The 23,239-nt window shown below is 42.4% G+C and overlaps 1 protein-coding gene across 1 annotated transcript in view; it reads left to right on the top strand.

Moving 5' to 3' along the window:
* Window positions 1–23,239, top strand: part of LOC138290716 (ovochymase-2-like) — a 559,559-nt gene that overhangs the window by 153,975 nt on the left and 382,345 nt on the right. Inside the window, exons 5-7 of the mRNA XM_069230265.1 lie at window positions 13,680–13,777; window positions 17,828–17,963; window positions 19,086–19,244. Coding sequence (XP_069086366.1) covers window positions 13,680–13,777; window positions 17,828–17,963; window positions 19,086–19,244 — 393 coding nt within the window. The remainder of the gene's footprint in view (window positions 1–13,679; window positions 13,778–17,827; window positions 17,964–19,085; window positions 19,245–23,239) is intronic.

Here is a 23,239-nt window from a genome sequence, read left to right as displayed (position 1 = left end):
CTACAGACCAAATACAAATGGACGTTTCCTAGGCAAATTGATAGAAAGAGGAGCCTTCATCTAGATGCCACAATTCATTGAAAATCACTTCATACTTTCAGACAATCAAACTGGACTCCACCCAGGAAGAGGTGCAGAATCTGCCCTCATCGCCACCTGAGATGACCTTAAAAACACAGTAAACCACAATGGAGCCGCTGCACTACTTCTCTTGAACTTCTCAGATGCCTTTGACAGAGTTGACCATGACACCATAATACAAAGACTCTGTGAAGCCGGCATAGAGGGGACTGCTCTCAACTGAATCACATCCTACCTTCAAAACAGGACAAATACTCCCCTTTTCTTATCAAATCCATACTTTACAAAAGCAGGGGTCCCTCAATGCTCAATCATCTCACCCATGCCTTTCAACATCTACATGAAGTCATTACCAGCAATCATCAATTAATTTCAACTCACATGCTTCATCTATGCAGATGCCACACACATACTCCTTAAACTGGAAAGCCCCAAAAACATTGGAAACTCTAAAGTCTTCAGTTGTCACAGAGCTGTTGATCAATGAAAGACATGGAGCCATCTCAAATGGAATGTTTCCAAAACAGAAATACTCACATGTGGCGATTGGAAACATTATAATCCACTCTGTGCCTGGCCTGACGATGTGGGACAACCTCCTAAAGTATCTAAGGGAGTAAGAAACCTTGGACTTTCCCTGTACTTCAAGTTAACAATGAATGCCCAATTGGACAAAATATCTCCCTTGTAATGTCTAAACTGGATTATGCCAATAGTCTTTACCACAGATCATCACTATCAACTATGAAAAGGCTACAACTGATTCAGAATTCTGCTACCAGTCTTCTCCTACATGTAAAGCCACAAGCCCTCATTTCCCCTTCCTTGAGCGCCCTACATTGGTTACTAGTTGCTAGAAGATCCACATTCAAGCTGCTCTGTATCACCCACAAAGCAATAAATGGAACAGGACCACTTTTCATCAGGAATAAAATCACCAAAAACATTCAACAAAGGAACCTCGGCTCAAGACTGGCACCTCACCTCAAAACCCCACCATACAAGAAAAAAGACAGTAGGAGGTACACCCTTCTCTGTTCAAGTGGCCAAACTATGGAATTCATTACCCGCAAATATAAGATCCACAGACAACTATTTTATCTTCAGAAGACTACTTAAGAGTAGCTTCGTTCCTGCAAAAATACCATACTCAAACAGTAAGGTACATCATATCCCTGTGCATGTAAACATTTATAATTTGAGTATATGTATAAATCTAGATATGTGTATTTCAAATATGTATAGTAATTATGTTTCTAAAAAAGATATAGATATTCTTTAGGCCTGCTTAACAGATGTATATATTTCTTACGGTTAAGTATATGTATAAATTATTGTATGCTTAACATGTTCATAGATCATTGCACAGTTTTTTTAGAAGTAGTTTGATTAGATGTTTATGGGTCTCTGTTTTATTTATCTATCACAATAGGTAAATATTATCATAACTATTTATCTACAAGCAATTCACTACTGAAATATTGAGGAAAAGATAAAATTGAAAGAGAATTGTTTTAGAAAAATAGGCGAATTAATTACCTTCAAATAAGGCACCATTTGAAAGTCTGTATTGATATAACTTTAAATCTCAATATATTATCTTCCTTATACTGTATACATATTCCCTTTCTATGTAATCATGTATCTATATATTTATTACTTTACTCTATATGTCATTTTTTATGGTAATGTGACATTAAGGTGGCCTTTTCGTTGCACCACATTTACAAAGTGGCCCAATGCATGCATTGGGCCACTTTGTAACCCCTGGGGCCACATTATGCCTGCTCTAGGCATAATGCATGCAAGGGGGGCGTTCCTCCATTAAGAGGCCCGTACAAATGACACAGTGAAATGTACAAGCTTTCACTGCATCTTTTTTTGCATCATTTTTAACGCCTGCCTGAAGCAGGCATTGAAATAACGCATGCATTGTTTCTATGGGCCTCCCTCTACTTTGCAGGATTACTGCCATAATTTTTGGCGCTAATCCTGCAATGTGCCACAATAGCATCAACATTTTTGACAATATTGGCCTAACAACTGCCATAGTGCACAGTTTTGTAAATGCGGCGCAACCATGGTGTCGTTAGGTGACAGTAGGGGCACGTAAGAAAAGTGGTGCATCGGGACCGATGCGCCACTTTTATGTATACAGGGAGTGCAGAATTATTAGGCAAGTTGTATTTTTGAGGATTAATTTTATTATTGAACAACAACCATGTTCTCAATGAACCCAAAAAACTCATTAATATCAAAGCTGAATATTTTTGGAAGTAGTTTTTAGTTTGTTTTTAGTTTTAGCTATGTTAGGGGGATATCTGTGTGTGCAGGTGACTATTACTGTGCATAATTATTAGGCAACTTAACAAAAAAAAATATATACCCATTTCAATTATTTATTATTACCAGTGAAACCAATATAACATCTCAACATTCACAAATATACATTTCTGACATTCAAAAACAAAACAAAAACAAATCAGTGACCAATATAGCCACCTTTCTTTGCATGGACACTCAAAAGCCTGCCATCCATGGATTCTGTCAGTGTTTTGATCTGTTCACCATCAACATTGCGTGCAGCAGCAACCACAGCCTCCCAGACACTGTTCAGAGAGGTGTACTGTTTTCCCTCCTTGTAAATCTCACATTTGATGATGGACCACAGGTTCTCAATGGGGTTCAGATCAGGTGAACAAGGAGGCCATGTCATTAGATTTCCTTCTTTTATACCCTTTCTTGCCAGCCACGCTGTGGAGTACTTGGACGCGTGTGATGGAGCATTGTCCTGCATGAAAATCATGTTTTTCTTGAAGGATGCAGACTTCTTCCTGTACCACTGCTTGAAGAAGGTGTCTTCCAGGAACTGGCAGTAGGACTGGGAGTTGAGCTTGACTCCATCCTCAACCCGAAAAGGCCCCACAAGCTCATCTTTGATGATACCAGCCCAAACCAGTACTCCACCTCCACCTTGCTGGCGTCTGAGTCGGACTGGAGCTCTCTGCCCTTTACCAATCCAGCCACGGGCCCATCCATCTGGCCCATCAAGACTCACTCTCATTTCATCAGTCCATAAAACCTTAGAAAAATCAGTCTTGAGATATTTATTGGCCCAGTCTTGACGTTTCAGCTTGTGTGTCTTGTTCAGTGGTGGTCGTCTTTCAGCCTTTCTTACCTTGGCCATGTCTCTGAGTATTGCACACCTTGTGCTTTTGGGCACTCCAGTGATGTTGCAGCTCTGAAATATGGCCAAACTGGTGGCAAGTGGCATCGTGGCAGCTGCACGCTTGACTTTTCTCAGTTCATGGGCAGTTATTTTGCGCCTTGGTTTTTCCACACGCTTCTTGCGACCCTGTTGACTATTTTGAATGAAACGCTTGATTGTTCGATGATCACGCTTCAGAAGCTTTGCAATTTTAAGAGTGCTGCATCCCTCTGCAAGATATCTCACTATTTTTGACTTTTCGGAGCCTGTCAAGTCCTTCTTTTGACACATTTTGCCAAAGGAAAGGAAGTTGCCTAATAATTATGCACACCTGATATAGGGTGTTGATGTCATTAGACCACACCCCTTCTCATTACAGAGATGCACATCACCTAATATGCTTAATTGGTAGTAGGCTTTCGAGCCTATACAGCTTAGAGTAAGACAACATGCATAAAGAGGATGATGTGGTCAAAATACTCATTTGCCTAATAATTCCGCACTCCCTGTATATGCCCCTCAGTGTTTTTAGTGAACACGCATATTTCAGATGGACACACAAATGTATTTATTGATGCAAAAATGCAACTTACTGAAAGAAAATAACCTGAAGGCATTGGAGTCTGTCCTGTTTTTTATTTCCTTTAATTTAATTAATTTACAGAGTTCTCTCGAAGTGAAAGGAAGCTAAATGAAAAGTGCTACTTACAAATGGGAAAGACATAAGAAAAAAAACATATTAATCTTAATGAGAGCTAGATGAATGATGGTGGTCATTTCAAATGGATCAAGACGATTCGCTATTATATCAAACAGTTTAACGACTCATGACCTCCACTAGGAATTGCTTACTTGCCCCCCCTTGTAAAACCTGCTCATCTTAGGAGACTGGTCACATTCAATAGGCTTGCTTAATCGGTATAACATGAGATGGCCATTAAACGATTCCAGGCCAGTTTTGGTTCGAAGGCTGCTCTCTTTGTGACATCTTTAACACTGACCACCAAAACGGCACACAACCCGACTTTCGGATCAGCACAAGCAAACCAGAAAAGCACGTACTTGCATTTTAACAAAATGGCTAACCATCTGCCCTACCCATCTACTGTTGGAGAAGGATAATAACGCTTTCTAACAAATCATGTAAATTCTGCTTCGAAACGCGAGTATAGGGAAAGAGTAAGCGTAACACATTGACATGACACAGTAAGCACACTCCATGAACGAAGTATGTTAGCATGACCATGATTACTAGCACACACCTGAACCAATACACAAAGGGGTATATTCATACTTTCTTTGTGCTGAATTAGCATCATTTGTATTTACGTTAATTCAGCGCAAACTTAACTCCATATTAATATTTTGCCGCTAGACCCATTTAGCGTCAAAATATTGCAGTTAAAGTCATTTTTGGGATTCGTGAAACCACCTTGCGTCAATGAGATGCAAGGTAGGCGTTCCTGTCCAAAAAATGACTCAAAGGCCTTAGCACCTTATTTATCCTCCCATGTAAAAAAGGTGCACAGGGGAAGGTAGGCCTAAATAATGGCACTAAGCCCCCTTAGCACCATTATTTAACGCCTTGATCAGGGCAGGTGTTAGGGAACCTGTGGACCCATTTCCATGGTTAAAACACCATGGAAAGAGCCCACAGGTGTCCACCCCAAGCCCCAGAAACACCCCCACCCACACCAGAGGGACACCAGAGAATGGGGCTATCCCAACCCAGGTAAGCAGGGAAAGGAGAGGTAAGTATTAAAAAAAAAAAAAAGTGCCACTGGGGGCCCTGAAATGGGCCCCCCTACATGGATCTGGGTGCAATGGGCATGTCCCCTGTGCTGGCCATTGGGGTGGTGGGTATGACTCCTACACCTGTCTTTTATAAGACAGGAGTCATGTGGTATGGATGGTTTTGCATCAGGAAATGATGCTAGGCTGGTTAAAGGCATTTTTTTTTACCTCTAACCAGCCCAGAGTCACTTTTTGGTGCAAAACCCCCTTCCCCCATACCGCCACCCACACTCGGCTAATGACATTTTCCAGGACGAGAGCCCGCCCTTTGCACGGCTTGCGGGGTTCAATAAATTTGGCGCCCGGCTGGCAGTCCGGAATGACGCAAGCCAGCACTATACTTTTTTAATGCAAAACTGCGTTCGCGCAGTTTTGCATCAAAAAGTATAAATATGGGCCAAAGTGCAAAGGTGGCTGAGTCCCGACCTGGTTCAAGTAAGAAAAAGATAGGAATAAAGTGCTATGGTGTGGTCAGCGCTGGTCGTGTCACAAGAGGAAGGGAAAAACTAGAGGGTGGAACGGCAAAGGGGCCGTAGAAAAAAGCACTTTGAGTAAGAAACCGGGATGGGACGGTGGGAAGGAATAAAAAATTGGGACGGGAGGACAGGTGGTAGGAAGTAAGGGGACGGCAGCAGGAGGCCTGTAAATAGGAACACGCATTGAGCAAGCGGTCTGCCTTAGTTCTGTCACACCACTCGCTGCTCTTCATTGCTGTTATATGAGGCAGTCTCAACTTACAAATGAATCAACTAGTATCAGCAAGTTTGATAAAGGAGCTGGTAGACTTGGATGCACATTGATGAACCAATGGTAAGTAATGACAGGCTCCAGTTCCATTACTGTATGCAATTCCCCTTGCAACAACAGTGCATGCGCGCAGTTTATGCGAGACCTAAAAAAATGATAAATTTGGTTGACTTCCAATCTGATGATTTTGTAGTGGGTCTGTTTACTTTCCGCCCTCTTTCCTTCTGTTCATACATTAATTAAGCCCTACAGTGACAATAACAGTTATAATTTCTTCCTTCTTTTTCACCTTTTTTATTCATTTTCTATATTGCTGAAAGAGCTACGGTTTCTTTCCCCAATGAAGCTTTTACTCCTATTTTTCTTCTTTTTTAAGTTGCACGATTGAGCTGAATCAATGATTAAGGAACATTGCCATCTGTGTTGATGGCCATCTTCATGTCTTACTCGTCTACATCTGAGTACAGTGGTGAAAAAAACAACAGCAAGAAGCCTAGATGACAGTTGGTAGTCTCTCAGATTCATGGAGTGCTCTCCTGGTTTGCCAATCACATGTGGAGTCTGGCAATCTCCCTTTTGGAAGACTAGGCAGGCAGCTAACTAGCCGATTCCGTAGGCATCACGAAGGGCCAGATGTACAAACCTTTTTTTCTGCGGGCAAATGGCCCCATTCACAGAATAGGGCCATTTGCGCATAGAAAAAAGCATTTTTTGGTATGTTCAAATGCTATTTTGTGATTCAGTAATCTATTTACTGAATCGCAAAATAGGTTTGTGAGTCGCAATTAGGAAGAGGCATGCCAAGGGCGTCCCTTCCTAATTGTGAGTTGCGGTAGTATGTATGATTGTTTTGTGACCCTGAATGCAGTTGCAAAATGAACGCAGTTAACACAGATTTCAAATTGGTGTTAACCCATTCACCCATCCCTGGGAGTGCGGCCATCCCCAAATGGGTCACAATTTGCCACCTGCCTCATGAATACTAATGAGGAAGGCCTCTTGCGACCCATTTGAGTATCGCTAACAGTGTCTGAGATACTGTTGTACATCAGGTTTTGTGACTCACAAATTGCGACTCGCAAATTCTGACATTTGTACATGTGGCCCATAATACTTGAGCAGCGTGGTGCTGTTCATGAAATATTCAGTGGCCCAGAATGCATCGGTATGATGCCGGTGGTCAAGCAGGCTACGAAAATAATTTGAGGGGCCTGCCCACTACCTTCAAATTAACAAAAATTAGTGTGTGGGATTCTGTCATACCTTGTGGTAAAATAAGAAAAGCTCTCAAAAAACAGAAACATTGCTGTTTTGCATATGTTCTGTCAATAGAACCAAGCCTTGGCAGAGCTGATATGTCTGTCTACTTTATAAGTGATTCTTGCTGAGCGGCAAGCTTGGGTGTGTTATGTGAGTAGGTGAATAAATCAATGTGATAACAAAATAATGGTTGGATGGAGCAGTGAGTGAATGGATGGATGCTGAGTATGTGTCTGACAGCATGAATAAGCATGCAGTGAGTAAGTTCATAGGTGGATAAATCTTTAAAAAAGTGAGTGCATTGAATGGTGGATGGATGGATGGATGGATGGATGGATGGATGGATTAGTAATTGCACGTGTGAATTAATAAGTGAGTGCAAAGATGAACTCAGACAAGTTGCAAAACTATCTTGTAGGTGGATGCCTTGTACAAAAATAGGAAAAGTGTAATTAAACTACCAGGCCTCTTCATGTGAAGAGTACACCATTTGAAAACATTTGCTAGTATTGCAAGAAATCATATTTCATATATAAATGACATATGGAGTCATTAGGCAAGTGAGCGGTCCACTGAGCTTGCTCTTTCCTCTCCGTACAGCTCCTGATCTATTACAGTGAACCATTTGTTTGGCAGTTCATTTCTGCTGAACGCATTCCCACTGGCATGGCATCAATATTTTCGTCAGAAATGATGGCCTGACAGAGTGGCAGTGCTAAGCATTCTTTTCTGTTTCATAGAAACAAACTACAACAGCCTGGATTAGTTTCTGTGAAGCTAAATAATTATCATCCTGACCTCCACTATAACTTGCGCCATCGCCATGCACAGTCTTCTCTTTAATAATTTTATTGCAAAATTGCGATGATATCATCAATGATGTCATGGACGACGTAATATATGTCGTAATTAGCAGAGCATGGCGAGGGCATGAGTTATAGTTACATTAGGGCATGGGTTATAGTTTTGTGATAAGTATAACTATAACTGCTGAATTTCTATGGTTTTGTGTGTGTAAAATCTGAACCTAACTATAAAGCCCCTGTAACCTTTTTTTATTTAAATTTGAAAAAATTCTATTTCCTAGCTATAACATCCCTGTAACCTTTGCTTTTTCAGTACATTTCATGGCTTTTTAACATAAAGTAATGTTTAATTACTATATGTTAATCCAACCTCTGCTGCACACTGCTCTTGATCCGCAGATCTATTCTGGATTCACAAGGGGGGCCATGCTAAGTACCATGGAGGATCTGTGGATCCTTGCACACCCAAAACAAGTTTTTGGCCATTTCCTTGCCCATGAGGGGCCCCCTGAAACCTCTCCATCACTTCAATGGCAACAGGGTACCTTTACCCTGACTCCTTACATCATATTTTATTTTTATTTCCGCCTCCCAGGATCCATGTCCTGAATAGCAAAAATAGCAGCTGCAACCTTACTCTCAAGTTGCGGTCAGCCAATCAGGGCCTTGCTATTGGCTCGTGAATGGATCTCGGCTGGATGTGTGTCCCCAGGTATACATAAATATTTTTTGTTTAATAACTTCAAAACTAATGAATGAATTTTCACCAAATCACAAAAAAAGTCTTTCTGGATGAAGATTGCCAACGCATTTTCCTCATCCTTCACAGTATTCAAGCAATGCCTATTTCCTTTCCTGACGTCAATGGGATCTTTTGACCCAGTGAAGAGTGTGGTAACCATACAAAATATGTTCAAGTTTAAACACCATGACCCATGCAGCCACAGAACACTCGAATCAAACTAAAAGTTTAAAAGCTTTATTTATAACCACAATGCCAAAGTCACAAAAATAGTGCACAAAATCAAGTTAGACAAATAAAGGAAAATGATAGGCTGACCAAATCGACAAAACAAGTTTAATTTACTTAATATCAACACCATTAAACATTCCAAAAGAATTACGCATACTAATAAAAAAACAAGTTGTATAACAGAATTAGATTTCAAAGCATTTGAAGAGGACATCATTTAAACCAAATTCACAAATCAATATATCAAATTAGGAGTGCAAGTTGTAGGGGCAACCTACTGCTGTCACAAATTAGGACGAGCATGTGTGGAGATGGGCTAACATATGCGGGTAAAAGCAAAAACAAAATTAAGGACAAAAATAATTTGGAAAAGTCATCTATCACGGGCTAATATAGTCTAACTAGAAAAAAAAATAGGCAGGTGTCAACATGCTAACTCTACTCAAGAAAGCAGGACACAGGAAGTAACATTTGCATTGGAATATACCTCTCCTGGGATCAGCATTCAGCAAAACAGTGAAGCATCTGTAAAGTCTGTTAAAAGCAGCATCAGAGAAAAGTGCAGAGCACGGACTGCACAAGGAAAGCAGGAAAAGGGTCCAAAGGACAAGTTGACAGAACAAAATTCAAGAGGGAACTACTTGACAGAGCAAAGATCAAGTGGGGACTGCCTGAAACTTAGAATGTCCATCCCTATTCTAGAATAATCAAAGCAGTTCAATTGGTCAGTTTTATGAGTTCAAATTACGCAAAGGGGACAATATCCAATAAACATTAAGACGCAAATTGAATTTTCAACAACAATGAAGATTCCCAGGTCTGGGTGAAGTCGTCTCTCCTTCCGTGTAACACCAGCAATGACTAGCAACTCTGTACATTCCTTGGTACATTCCTACATCTTCCCATGGCTCACGAAAGTTCCAATAGTTCTCATGAGACCTAAAAGTCAAACAATAGTGCTGCTTTAATTTCCAGTCCTCATGTTCTAATGTTGAAACATCCAAGATCGCTATGAATGAAACAGACACAAAATACAACAGGACTCTTAACTCATCATGTGAAACAACCAAGTGGAAAATTCATGTCAGAGAAAAGAAAATGACTTGGCATTTTACTGCTGCAAATGTAACGACTTCAGGCCTAGTTATGCTAACACAAGAAATACAATGCATGAATATTGTCATTATTAAAACACACATAATATGCAAAATTATTAATTCAGAATTAATAATAACTCATTCTAATGAATAAAATATATGTCAACATTGTGTAATCATGTTAACACATTGTCAGCCATGTTAGGCGCAATGTCCACCATGATTATAAACGTGTACACTTTAAAAATACATGTTAATGCATCTGTCTGCGTTTAGGCTATTAAGACGTGAATATAAATGATACCAACTGCTGATGTCTGGCACAGTAAAAGCATTACTAAAATTTACACTCTAACAAGACCTAGCTTTCTGCCAAATTTGGTGTAATCCTGTTCAGCTGTTCATGCTGTAGTACTGTCTGTAATCCCTATGGGAAATTTCATGGGGAAAACGCATTTTGGGACCCCCTTTTTTCTTAACCCCTGTCTGATGGACAGCAGCTAAAGTGAGTGGCAAACTAGTTTTGAAAATGTTGTGATGATTAGTCAAACTGTTCCTTAGTTAAAAGCAAAACAAAAAATGTTTTTCCTTTGAAAATTAGGTCCTAACTATAACTACCTACTGGTGACCACCCACACTGTATTTAATAAAAGCCCTGGGGAGGTGGCAGTCCCCGGCACTGTGGTTGGGGGCTGAAACAGACCCCCTTAATTATTTTATTAATGTCCCAGGGAGATGGTGGTCCCTTGGGCAGCGGAGGGGCTGCGCCCCGCCCACACTGTATTTCATTAAAGCCCAAGGGAGGTGGCATCCCCAGGGTTGTGGGGGTCTGAAATTGACCCCCCTTAATATTTTATTAATGCCCTGGGGAGGTGGCCATCCCCGGAGCTGCAGGAGTCCAAGACTGACCCCTTTCACTATTTTGTTAGTGCCCTGGGGAGGTGGTGGTCCCCATGGCTGCAGGGGGACCGCCAGCTCCCTGCTGCAGCCCTCCTGCATCCATTTTGTAAATCTCCTGGGGGAGGTGGCAGTCCCTGGGGCTGTAGGGGACCTGGGCTGTCCCCCACATTCATTTTGTAAATCGCCCCTGGGCTGCGGGGGGAGGGGTCACTCACCTTCCCCACATCCATTTTGCAAATTGTCCAGGGGAGGTGGCGGTACCTGGGTCTGCGGGGGAGGTCCCGGTGGGCCCCCACCCTGTATTTAATTAAAGCACGAGGAGGTGGTAGTCCCTGGGGCTGCAGGTCTTGAAACGTACCATGCTCATTATTTTATTAATGCCCCAGGGAGGTGGTGGTCCATGGGGCTGTGGTGGTGTGAAATCCAATCACCATCGTGCACGGCCTTCAGCAGTGTGCATTGGCGACTGGCGACAGAGCCTGGTCTGTGGCCAGGCCCTGCAGCCAATCCCTATAACAACCCAACCTTGCACTGCACACGGCCTTTGCTGTGCGCATTGGGAGTTGGCCGCAGTGCCTGGCCTTAGGCCAGGTCCTGTGGCCAACCCCTTTAACAACACAACCCTGTGCTGTGCACAGCCTTCAGCCGTGTGCAGTGGGGGGGTTGGCCACAGGGCCTGGCCTGCGACCAGGCCCTGTGACCAAGCCCTATAACCAGCCAACCCTTCACTGCACATAGCCTTCTGCTGTGCATAGGTGGGGTTGGCCACTGGACATGGCATGTGTCCAGTCCCTGCAGCTAACCCCTATAAAAACCCACCCTTGCAGAGCCACACCTCCCCAGGCCGAACTCAGCCCCAGGGGCCCCATTACTTGGGACCCAGTCATGTGACCTGGGTGCCCCAAGGGCACCCACTCCCAATGTTTGGGAAAGTGGGGGGAGCCTGAAGGCCTCCACGGTCACAGCTGGCTCCCCCCCTCCTGCAGGAGCCAGAATTGCAAAGCAGCTCCCTCTCTGTGAGAGCAATTATTTCCTCTGTCTCCCTGCCTGCATCTCTGTGGGCAGGGAGACAGAGGACACCTCTGCTCACAGCGAGGGAGAGCTGTTTGACAGCTGTAAAGCTGTAGCCAAGCCACAGCAAACAGCTATGTCGCGGGGTGGGCCACCAGGACATAGCAGGAGCAGACCCTGGGGGGTGGCGGTCCCCAGGGCCATCATAGGCTCCTTGAGGGGGGCAGCATGGCCCCCCTCCAACGAATAGCCCTGAAGAGGTGGTGGTCCCCAGGGCTGTGAGGGGATCGCATGCCCCCCCACACATCATTTTATTTACTGCCCCGGGGAGCTGGTGATCCCTGGGGCTAGTAATTGTATGCCCCCTGCATACAATTACTAGTATGCCCCGGGGAGGTGGTGGTCCCCTAAGCTTCCGAGGGCCATACGCCCCCTGCATACCATTACATAAATGCCACGGGGAGGTAGTGGTCCCCAAGGCTGCGGGGGCCACACTATCCACCACATACAATTACTAGTTTGCCCTGGGGAGGGGGTGGTCCCCAGGTCTGCATGGGGGGCACGTGGCCCCACAGCATGCCATTACATGAAAGCCCTGGGGCGGTGGTCGCTGGAATTGTGTGGGTTGCACGGCCTCCCGCATACAAATACAGAAATGCCCCAGGGGTCCCCAGGGCTGTACAAAGTCCAGGAAGGGGCTTCCATATGCCCCCTCCTTATATATCACATGCCCCCAGGAACTGGGACAGCACCACCAGACCTAAGGAGTCAGGGTGTCCCTACCCTGGCTGCTTTTCCTGTTTTTCACATTTGTTAGTAGGACTTGGATAAAGCCGAGTCCCAAGAAGGCTGCCAACACTCCCTGGTTTGAAGTGTTAGCAGCCATTTAGAGCTGTGCATTTGCCGTGCACGAGCTCTCAATCTTCATGAAGTCGCCGCTGCCAGAGATATACAAATTTGTTTTCCGTTTAATATCTAAAAAACTACTGAATGGATTTGCACCAAATAAGCGAAAGCACAATCTGTGTACCGAAAGCTAGCTTTCTGCAAAATTTGCTGTAATTCTGTCCACGGTTCGGGCTGTAGTCATGTCTAAAAGTCCTATGGGAATTAACATGGGAATAACAACTTTTTTGATCCTCCCCCCCCCCCCTTTTTCTCACCCCCGATTGACGGATAACCCAGAAACTTCCATGCACAGCAAGAATCACTGGGGCACTTTTTGGGAAAATTTCGTGAAGATTCATCAAATGGTGCCAAAGGTATAGGCAAGTCAAAAAACGCTTCTTCTTCTATGGAAACATGGTCCTAACTATAATTACCTAGTGGCGATTGCCACTATATATATATATATATAGTTGTAAGGTCACATGTTTGGTAATGACTTGCGTGGTAATGGACGCGTTATAAAGGCCTGCTTGGTAATAACATTTGTTGTAAAGTCATACAACCCTTTGTTTGATGTTTATCATTCCATTTTTTGAAGTACATCTACCTAAGGTACAACTGTTATTTTTTTTTCTGTTGATATTCACCTTGCACCCTGTGTATACCTCTCGTTCACAAACTGGGTCTTGTCCGTGCTATACAAAACCATAAATAAATTAATTAATTCTGCAGTGCTGATCGCAACAGCTATGAAGAACATCACATGTTGAAGGAAGCGCTTTTCCAGTTTATCGCACATATTGCTTGATTTGTTATTGAATGTAGATCTTCGAGACTATTCAGTTTTTTTTTTAGTGCATTCATCTTTCTGTTTGGGCATGTGCAGTGTGCATAACTCTCTCATTTCCTTGCAGAACTAGCTGGTGCTGGCGGCCATTTGCAAGGTGATAACGGAGAGCTGCAGACACCTGGGTTCCCAGCGAGCTTGTATGCCAATGATGCCTTGTACCAGGTACTTGACTGATACAGTGGCACACAATGTCATTTCTTTTAGGACAGCAAAGTGTTTTTTTATACACAAAAGAGGATCCAAAGGTACGCTGCTTTGACCTGAATTCAAGACAGTTCCTTATGTGCAACAGGCCTCTACTCTGAGTGGATGAGGGAATCCCGAGTCCAGTTTCCACTATGGAGAAGTAGCTGGCCATAACCCATTCTAAATAGGATAAACAATGCAAGGGATGACCGCAAAGCATCTGTGGTAGACAATGGGAAGAGAATATTGATAAAAGGGCTGCCTAAGATCACACAGGGAGGCAGGGGATAATAGGGATCCAATTGGGGGAAACTCCTCACAAGGTAAGAAAGAAAGTCAAAGCTCATAAACAGACGCTCGGGAGGCAACTCAGAGTTCAGAATAACCAACACCAAGGATGTGTAAGAGATGGAGATACAATATTAATAGCAGAAGGGTACACTGCTCAGGAGGCCACTGGGTAAGGCTGGAGCTCGGTAAAGTTCCCGCCCACACCTGCTGTCACCACAGATTTTGGCTGCAAAATATCCACATGTAGTGTACAAGGGCAGGGTGTGAGGAGCTGATAACTTCGGCAATAGTAAAAGGTAATGTAAAGACATAAGGGCTGGGGACCTTAATACACAGACACGATTGACAAGGAATTAAAGAGGCATAGGAAAGTATGGAAAACATAGGTAACACTTGGCACAAAACAAGCAAACATAACAAATTATGAAACTGGGAACCCATGCAGCAGAGATTGGAAAGCACCACACTGTAAAATGAGAACAGAAGAAGTAGAGAAAGGAAGACAGGGACAGAAAAACTAATAACAACAGAAGTAGTAAAAGTTCGAAGAATCAAGAAGGACTGAAATGCTGCTAGCTCGATAAACAGGATAGAACAGTGCCAGCTCAGGAAACATGGATATTGTACAAGGTAAAGCCGGATTAGCAATCTAAGATCCACTGTAGGGCAGTGATGGTTCAGAAAACAAGACTCCACTGCTAAACAATGTAGGGATATCTGGTAATGGAGGACTAGCCTAACAGGAACACTGCTGCAATTAACAAGTAACGCTTAAAAGAACTCACAAATGATCACATGCCTCAGGTATGTTCAGGCTGACACCTGCCAGCCACAGGTGTGCTGGCGCCTACACCTGTTCTTGGTAAGCAAGGCTGGTGATGAAGCAGTAAGCAGGAAATTCAGGCTTTGTCAGAAAAAACATAGTCTTCCACAAACCCTATATGGATTAAAATTAAATAAAACTTCTGGATATTATCCTCCAAGTCAGTACTGAGATAAAAAACAAGGCCATGGAGCTTAGTTCAACACTGGGAGCACCAACCAGGCACACCTTGTAGAGGAGGGCATGAAACCGGAAACATGGAATGTTACTTTTGTAGTTTATCTTTATATATAAAATTGTGTACTAATTTGTGAGTACTGCGTAACTGGTAGGAAATGTTGTGAGAATGTGAGCTGGAAATTTGTAACAGCTATAAACAAAAAACAGACAATAACCCTTAAGCCAAATTTTGAGGTTAGTTTAAACTCAATTTATCAAATCCCCCTCTTAAGTGCATTCACAGAAAATATTTCAGTTTGTTCTAATCTTCTCCTCTATTACTAAAAGTACAGAAAAGTGGCTTGATGTTATTCCTAGACTGCCTGTCCCAACACACACCATTTGATGCCTGTTAGACCTGTTAGCCTTAGGGTGGTCTTTTCCCCAACCTTTTGTCTTTCTCTTCCATTTTCTGACCTCATTTGTTCATGTATTAGGACTCTGTGCACTTTACCACTGCTAACCAATACTAAAGTGCTTTTACTCTCTCCTCTAAACAAGATGATATTGGCTTATCCCCAATTACATATTTATTTAATTCAATGATACGTCTATAGTAAAGTGAGCTACATGTGCCCAAGGCCTGTAAATTAAATGCTTTTAGTGGGCCTGCAGCACTGATTGTGAACCCCACTTAAGTAGCCTTTTAAACATGGCTCAGATCTGCTAATGCAGAGCCTATGTGTGCAGTTTTAAACTGCCATTTCAGCCTGGTAAAATCTTATTTTTTTCAGGCCAAAATCTTCCTTTTTAATACATAGAAGTCACACCTAGTGTAGGCCCTGACCAGCCCAGAGTGCAGTCTGCAATGGACTTTTACGTTTGACATGTCCTGGTAATGGAAAACTCTTAAACTTGTTTTTCCACTACTGCAAGGACTATCTCTCCCATAGGATAGCATTAGAGTTGCCTTTTTACACTTTATAAGGGTAATTTAAAAATGGGAAGAGATAACTCCATCAAGTTTGGTGTTTCTGGAATCACAATTTTAAATCCTGACTTATGCGAAGTCGGATTTTAAGTTGCCATTCTGAAACATCCACTGTTAGAAAGTTGGCATTTTCTTGCCTTGACCATTTGGTGTGTGCAGCCTGTTTCTGGTCACATGACTAGGTGTAGTTGGCAGTTTGGCTTTGTGTATTCACTCAATACAGCCATACACAATGGGAGCGTAGGTGTGTCTCAGTGAGCCATCACTGGCAGGGTGGGAGGGTGGCACTGAGCCTAGCCTCGCTTACAGAAAGGGCTGCATACCCCCTGAAGTTAGACTGAGGCAGGGGCAGGACATCTCTGCACTTCAAAGGCATGTCTATGGAGTCTCCCCCACTACAAATGCACCACTGAGTATAACATCTGGTCCTTAGGCACCATCACTTCAGTACACTTCTGGACCTGTGGATACTCTACCAGGAAGAAGGACTGCTGTGCTGCTGAAAGACTGTACTCTGCTGGGCTCCTGCTTTGCTGTGCTGACCTGCTTCCTGCTGCCCTTTTACGTGGGTGAGAAGGACTCGACCTGCATCTCTTGAACCCAAAGTGACTCAAAGGCTAGATTACTGGCCTCCTGATCTGAAGCCTCAGGGACATAACTGCCTTCAACCAACCTGCATCTGCAACTGGTCTCTGCCTTCTGTGATTCTACTCTGCCAAGTGGTGCCACCCCAGTTATGGACCCTTAGAAGTGGGCCTAAGGTGCTTGCCAGCAGAACTGACACTTCCTCTCTGCTCGGGGACACATCGCTGAGCAGGACCAGCGCATCTCTTCGGCTGAGTAGCGCATCCCCAAGCAGAATTGACGCATCGCCGCTGCTGCATGGATTGGACCCTTCGCAAAAGACTTGGATCGCTACCAGATCTCCCATCTCAGGTCCAGCACATCACCTTCAGAATGGCCGCTGCGTGACATTTCCCCGGAGAAAATCCTCACATGTCTCATCTAAGGCTGTCTCAACAATGACACCGAACTTCCACATCACAGCTTCACCACTCTTCGGAATTGACACAATGCCTTGCACAACCATAAGCCTTACCATTGCAAGCCCTGTCAATGGGATCCTCGACATCGAGGTAACAAGACCTCACACCGCAACCTTGCCGCATCTCGGAACCAATGCATCGCCTTAGCTGTCAGGCGCATCATCAACACGGATGTACTCAGTGCTACGCAACTATTATTTAAGGTACTAGTTTAGAGTGCCTAACTGGGTCCCTGTAGCTGGCCCGCCTGAACTTTTGACTTTGTTTCAGTCCGACCCAACCAGAGCTCCACAGTAGCGCTTTGTGCTTTTTGGTGCTATTTCTACTTAAAACTTTAAAATTCAATATCTCTGGTTCTACTAATTGAATTTTTGTTGTGTTAATCTTGTTTTATTTATTAAAACTGTTCTATTTTTCTAACTCTGTTGTGCGTTCCTTTTGTGGTGTGTTTTCACGGTGTTACTATTCGAAGTGTTGCACAAATACTTTACACATTACTTCTAGGTTAAGCCTGACTGCTCTGTGCCAAGCTACCAGGGGGATAAGCACATGTTCATTTGTGGTTCCCTTGTATCTTATCCTGACAATGATTGTGTTTGCTGCTTGACCAGGGCTCACACCCCAATCAACCAACAACCCAATGTCTTACAGTGCCTCTCTAGTAAAAAATATAAGTAGCAGTAGCTTGCTAATAACTACCTCTTTCTTCTTTGCAGTGGAAGATTTCTGTTGCCACTGATCAAAGAATACGACTCACGTTTCTGTCTTTTGAGCTAGAACCAGCTAGTGCCTCAGGCTGTAATGACTTTGTTGAGGTTTATGATGGATTTCTGGAAGGATCATCATTGCTAGGTACAGTATCTGTATTTTCAGATTTACAAATGCAATGACCACTATGATGAACTGCATTTATCTATGCCATTGTCAATATTGTGCCTTTAGCATTGACTTCAAAGGAGTATTCCTATATGACACTCACAATGTTAAGCAAGTTAACGCAGATGATTTGGTGATGCAGCCTACTAGAGCACAACTGAGACTTTTGGTTTATAGATTCCGGGAATTCCCTTTGTTCACAGTGTTTTAATTGTCATACTGCTGTGCTTACAGGTTCCCAGTTATCATAGAATGACGTAAATTAGCAATGACTGCCATGATGGAATAAAATACCCCAGAATACATAACAATATATTTCAAGTACCTTCCCTTGTTTATTACCTTTTTAAGAAACTAAACGTAGTGCAGTTCCCTCGATTTGATCAAAGAACTTCCAAAATCGTTGTAACAGATGATAGGCTGTTATTTAGTCATTTATCACTAAAAACAATTAGACATACAAAGTGATGATCTGTCTGATAGCTGTATTCCATACCCTCCTTGCATAGAGCTAGCATCCAGTGACAGCAGACCTCCATAACTAAGATGGGTAAGGTGAAATCCAGATGATGGGTTTAAAAGGAGTCTGGATTTCGATAGATTCTGCAGGAACCTCTTCTTTTGCTATCAAACGACTAGAACTGAATTCTTTATAGCAACAGCTGCATACCCGCCACAGGTGAATGTTTCACATGCAGTTGTGGGATAGCAATGATTTCCTATTTGAATTAAGGCAACACTGTAAATGAAGCGCACGTTACCCTCTTTTTTACCAACACACCCATGAGAAAATTCACTCTTGTCAGTGAGTGTTCATCTCAAACGTACCTCTGCATGTAAACTTCGTAAATATTGGACACCTGGATTGTGTGCATACTCTCTTTTGTGCAGGTTTATATTTAGTATTGGAATGGCATAAACTGGAAATTTAGTTTGTGAATCGTACTTTTTTATGGTTTCCTGTCCTGAAAATGACTACAGATTTTCGCTTCTCTAGGACTTGAGTAAATCGGTTATGAGGGAGACAAAGAGCATAATCACCCCCAGATTGGTTTGGTGCAGGGTAATAATTATTCATGGGTTCAATTCTCTTTGCAGGACGTTTCTGTGGAACTAGTGTTCCAAGCCCCTTGGTTTCCTCCGGCCATTCGTTGGTCCTGCGTTTCAGCTCCGACAGTGACACTGCTGCCAAGGGTTTCCAAGCCAGATACACGGCCTACCGAGGCGTCCCGCCAACGGAAACTCCACCAACTGCTGGTAAGAGCGTGCTTCCCGGGTCCTTGGAGTTTTACATTTACATATATATATATATATATATATATATATATATATATATATATATTATATAAATATAAGAGATATATATATATATATATATATATATATATATATGTATATATATATATATATATATATATATATATATATATATATAGTGTTTCAACTGTTTTGTTTTTGAATTTTAAGAGGAAAGGTCCATTCCTCTGAACTGCACCAGCATGAAATAGCGCGCCATAAAAAGGACCGGATTGTTTGTTTTTATATATATATATATAGAGAGAGAGAGATGGGGGGAGGAGAAATAAGAGGGACAAAGCGGGAGAGATGGAGAGTGAAATAAGATGAATGGCAGGGAGAGAAAGAAAGAGAGAGACAGAGAAGGGGAAAGATGGAGAAAGTGAAATAGGGTGAAAGGCGGTCTGAGTAAAAGTAACAGAGGTAGAGGGGGAGGAGAGAGATAGAAATACGAGGAAAGGGGGAGACAGACATAAAGAGAGAGGGGAAGATGGAGGGAGATGAAGTAAGATGAAAAGACAGGGAGAGGAAGTGTAAGAGGATAAGTGGGAGCAGAACAAGAGCGCAAGAAATAGGCAGGGGCGCAGCATCAGGGGGGTGTTTGGGATGTTATGTCCCCCCAATACATTTATTTTGTGATGAATAGTTGGGAGCAGGTGCTTTCAATCTGGTTTAGTGATGTGTCTATGGGAATTAAGCAGGAATTTTTACACACAGGCAAAACGCATACACACTGTCTTTCTCTGTTTAGAAAGACTTAAAAATGTTGGTTATTTTACAAAATGAAGTGCTTTGTTCACTTAGTACCCCAACCAATATGCATTACCCCCCCCTTTCCACTGCCCCTTAAGCCCCTCTTGTGCGCACTGCTTGTCCTACAAGTGGTGAATAACCTCATGATGACAACAAACAGCTATATTTCATTAGCCCAGCCTATTCTCCATCCACTATCCAGGCTTCCTCCTCCAACAGACACCCATTGAATCCTCATTTTAAAAAACGCATAGAGCCAACACAGGTTCTAAAATGTAGACGCTAAGCTAGAACGCTACACAACACTGCAGAGAGACAGAAAAGCTGAAAAAATAAAAAGACAGACAAAAATGAAAGTGACAGAGAAAATGGCAGTGAGAGGCGGGAGAAAGAAACAAGCATTTGGAATGCAATAGGTCTCACAGTTGTTTGAGTTAGAGCTATTGGCGTTGTAAATGCATAACTGGACTTTTCTTGCCACATAAAGTTGTCAACCCTGCTGCATGATTTGGTCCTCTCTGCCACATAATACCAGTGGCCCTGTATATAACTAAAGCACTTCTATTTACCTTCTTCATCTCTCTTCAGCAAAACATGAAAATATTGCCATTATTTATTATTAGTTTTATATTATTTTGGGGTCAGCCTCAATCTAGTGTGGGGACCCAGAGATGACCTAGACATTACATTGTGCAGTGTTTTATGGGCAAAAATGTCTTGTAAAAGGAATGCCTCACAAAGCATTGTGGAGTGAGTTTCCAAGTGCAGCGCATATTGTAGTATCACTAACAATACCACTTGATTTCTGTATATCTGAAGAGTTCTCAGAACTGCATTGGAATCTTCACTCATGATGCTTTTTGAAAATCCAGCAGTGCAGCCACTGAGCAAACCATTGTGTACTACCTGAGGAAGGCGGAAGCTGAAACGATGTAGTGGAAATATATTTTTGTTCTTTGGTGAGACCATCTGTTTGAGTCACTTCTTACTTATATTTATATATATATATATATACATACACACACCAAACAACTAATCAGAATGAGACCTCAAGACACTGGAGTTGCACAGACCTGGTAAATGAGGGGCAGCACCCAGTGCTTAATTTGATCCGGTGGTTACCAGTGGGCAGATATTTTCTGCAAGCAAGAGAGGGAAAAACACACAAAGTGTAAAGACAAAGGAAGTGAAAGGTGGAAAACTCACATAGAAAGAAAGCAGAAACCCCCAAAAGAGAGCTAAAGGGGCACAGAGTGTCTGGCAATAGGTTAGAGAGGCCAAGGGTGGATTCAAGAGTACGTAACTTTGCTATTCGAAGCGTTGAGCTTTAATAGCACAGGAGTGTAATTTTGTTGTATGGTATGGATTTATGTGAAGTGGCTTGGATTGGAACTGTGTGTAATAATGTTGAATCATATTGTGTGGATTGTAATTATGTGATGTTGAATTATGTGGGTTTGAGTGAAATTGTGTGGCGTGGAATTGTTTGGCTTTGATTTGTGTGTGCTTGAATGTGTGGCGTTGAGTGGAGATATGTGCATTGGAATTATGTGGATAGCAGTTATGTGGTATTGTTTGTAGTGGAATTATGTTAAGTGGGATTGTGTGTCATGGAGTGTAATTATGTTGAGTGGTATGTGTTGTGGAGTGGCATGAAGGTAATTTATGTGGCGTGGCATTGAATTATATAGCATGAAGTGGAATTTTGCAGTGTGTATTGGATGTATGTGGTGTGTAGTTGAATTGTGTGTTGTGGAGTGGAATTATGTGGTTTGGTGTGGAATTATGTTGAGTGGTGTGGAATTGTGTGGCATTGAATTGTGTGGTGTTGTGTTTGATAAGGGCCAGTAAAGCAAGTCAAAATTAGCAAAATGTAAGCAGTAATAGTACTTCTGCCAGTTATATATAAGAATCTGCAATTACTGAATGGCTAGTAAGGCACATGCATTTTATAGCACATAAATCATATAAATCCCATGTAAAAACAATGGCATAGGTGCAAGTGTGTGATTAATACTAAAATCAATCTAGCCTTAGAAATACAAAATGGAGCAAGACGTGCACACAGTGCCAGCTAGCAACAAGGCACGAAAAATATAATTTGTAACACACTGATGCAGCATCAACCATATTAAAAGTATGTAGTATTTTGTTAAATTTGCAACAAACGGTGATGTAGCTGATAGAGCATCAGAACTCACAAGCCCCTGAAGAGAGATGAGATGACTGCACTACCTCGCATTATGAAAACGTCTGAACAGAATTTGGAAAATAAGGCTGGAAAAGTTTATATTTTTTTATTTTGACAGAATGAAAAGTCTTGCAAGTATTCTTGCCTCACCTTTCAAGGAGCAGATCACCTTGAGAAGATGTATGGCCCCAATAAAGGAGATAAGCAATGACCTCTGTGTTATTTTGTGAGCGCTGGCAGGTAGGGGGGCCTGGAGAGAGAGACTTGAGATGCAAGGCTAAGCAAGTTTCACATCATTGCCCCTAGGTTTAGCTACATTCAGGCATATTGTGGCTTTCATGAGCAGTGAGCTAAATGACTGGGTGTTTCTTTTGTAAAATAAGCTTATTTTAGGTGCCTGAGGTAAACAAGGACAGCACTGGAATAAAGCAAAAATAAATGTCAGCAATATGAGAGGAGATGGGAGGAACGGAATGCTGCAATAAAACGCAGGCAGCTACCAGCCTAAAACACCCACAGTGAAAGGGTAGCACCAAAGAAATAACAAAAATAGTCCATCCCAGCAACAGTTAAAGAAACCAAAGTGGAATAATACAGTAGTTGGTTACTGCTCTGAAACAGAAAAAGGAGAGAGAGCAAGAATTTTTAAAGGGAATTGCAACCAACAAATTAAATCACTTTAAGCCATAAGAAGTATACTAAAAGTATACACAAGGTTGAACGCTTACGCTCAACCTAAAAAGAGAGACAGAGAGACTGGAGCAAGATGGGGAAAGGGTACTAGAGAATGTTCAGATTGCACTGCTATGGTCATACATAAGGATGTAATAAAAAAACACAAATTATTTGCATGTATATTAGTAAAAATTAACTAAACCATCATTTTAGCATAGTAATTGTCCTATGTAATGATCCATGTTTAAAATTTTAGCATTACATCCTTTGACCAAGATTGACTGGGGCACTCAAAAAGGACAATGTGGTCCCATAAACGGGACATAATTAAAACAAT

The sequence above is a fragment of the Pleurodeles waltl genome, chromosome 1_1 (assembly GCF_031143425.1).
Source record: "Pleurodeles waltl isolate 20211129_DDA chromosome 1_1, aPleWal1.hap1.20221129, whole genome shotgun sequence".
Taxonomy (NCBI): Eukaryota; Metazoa; Chordata; class Amphibia; order Caudata; family Salamandridae; genus Pleurodeles; species Pleurodeles waltl.
This window is presented reverse-complemented; position numbering and strand designations above follow the sequence as displayed.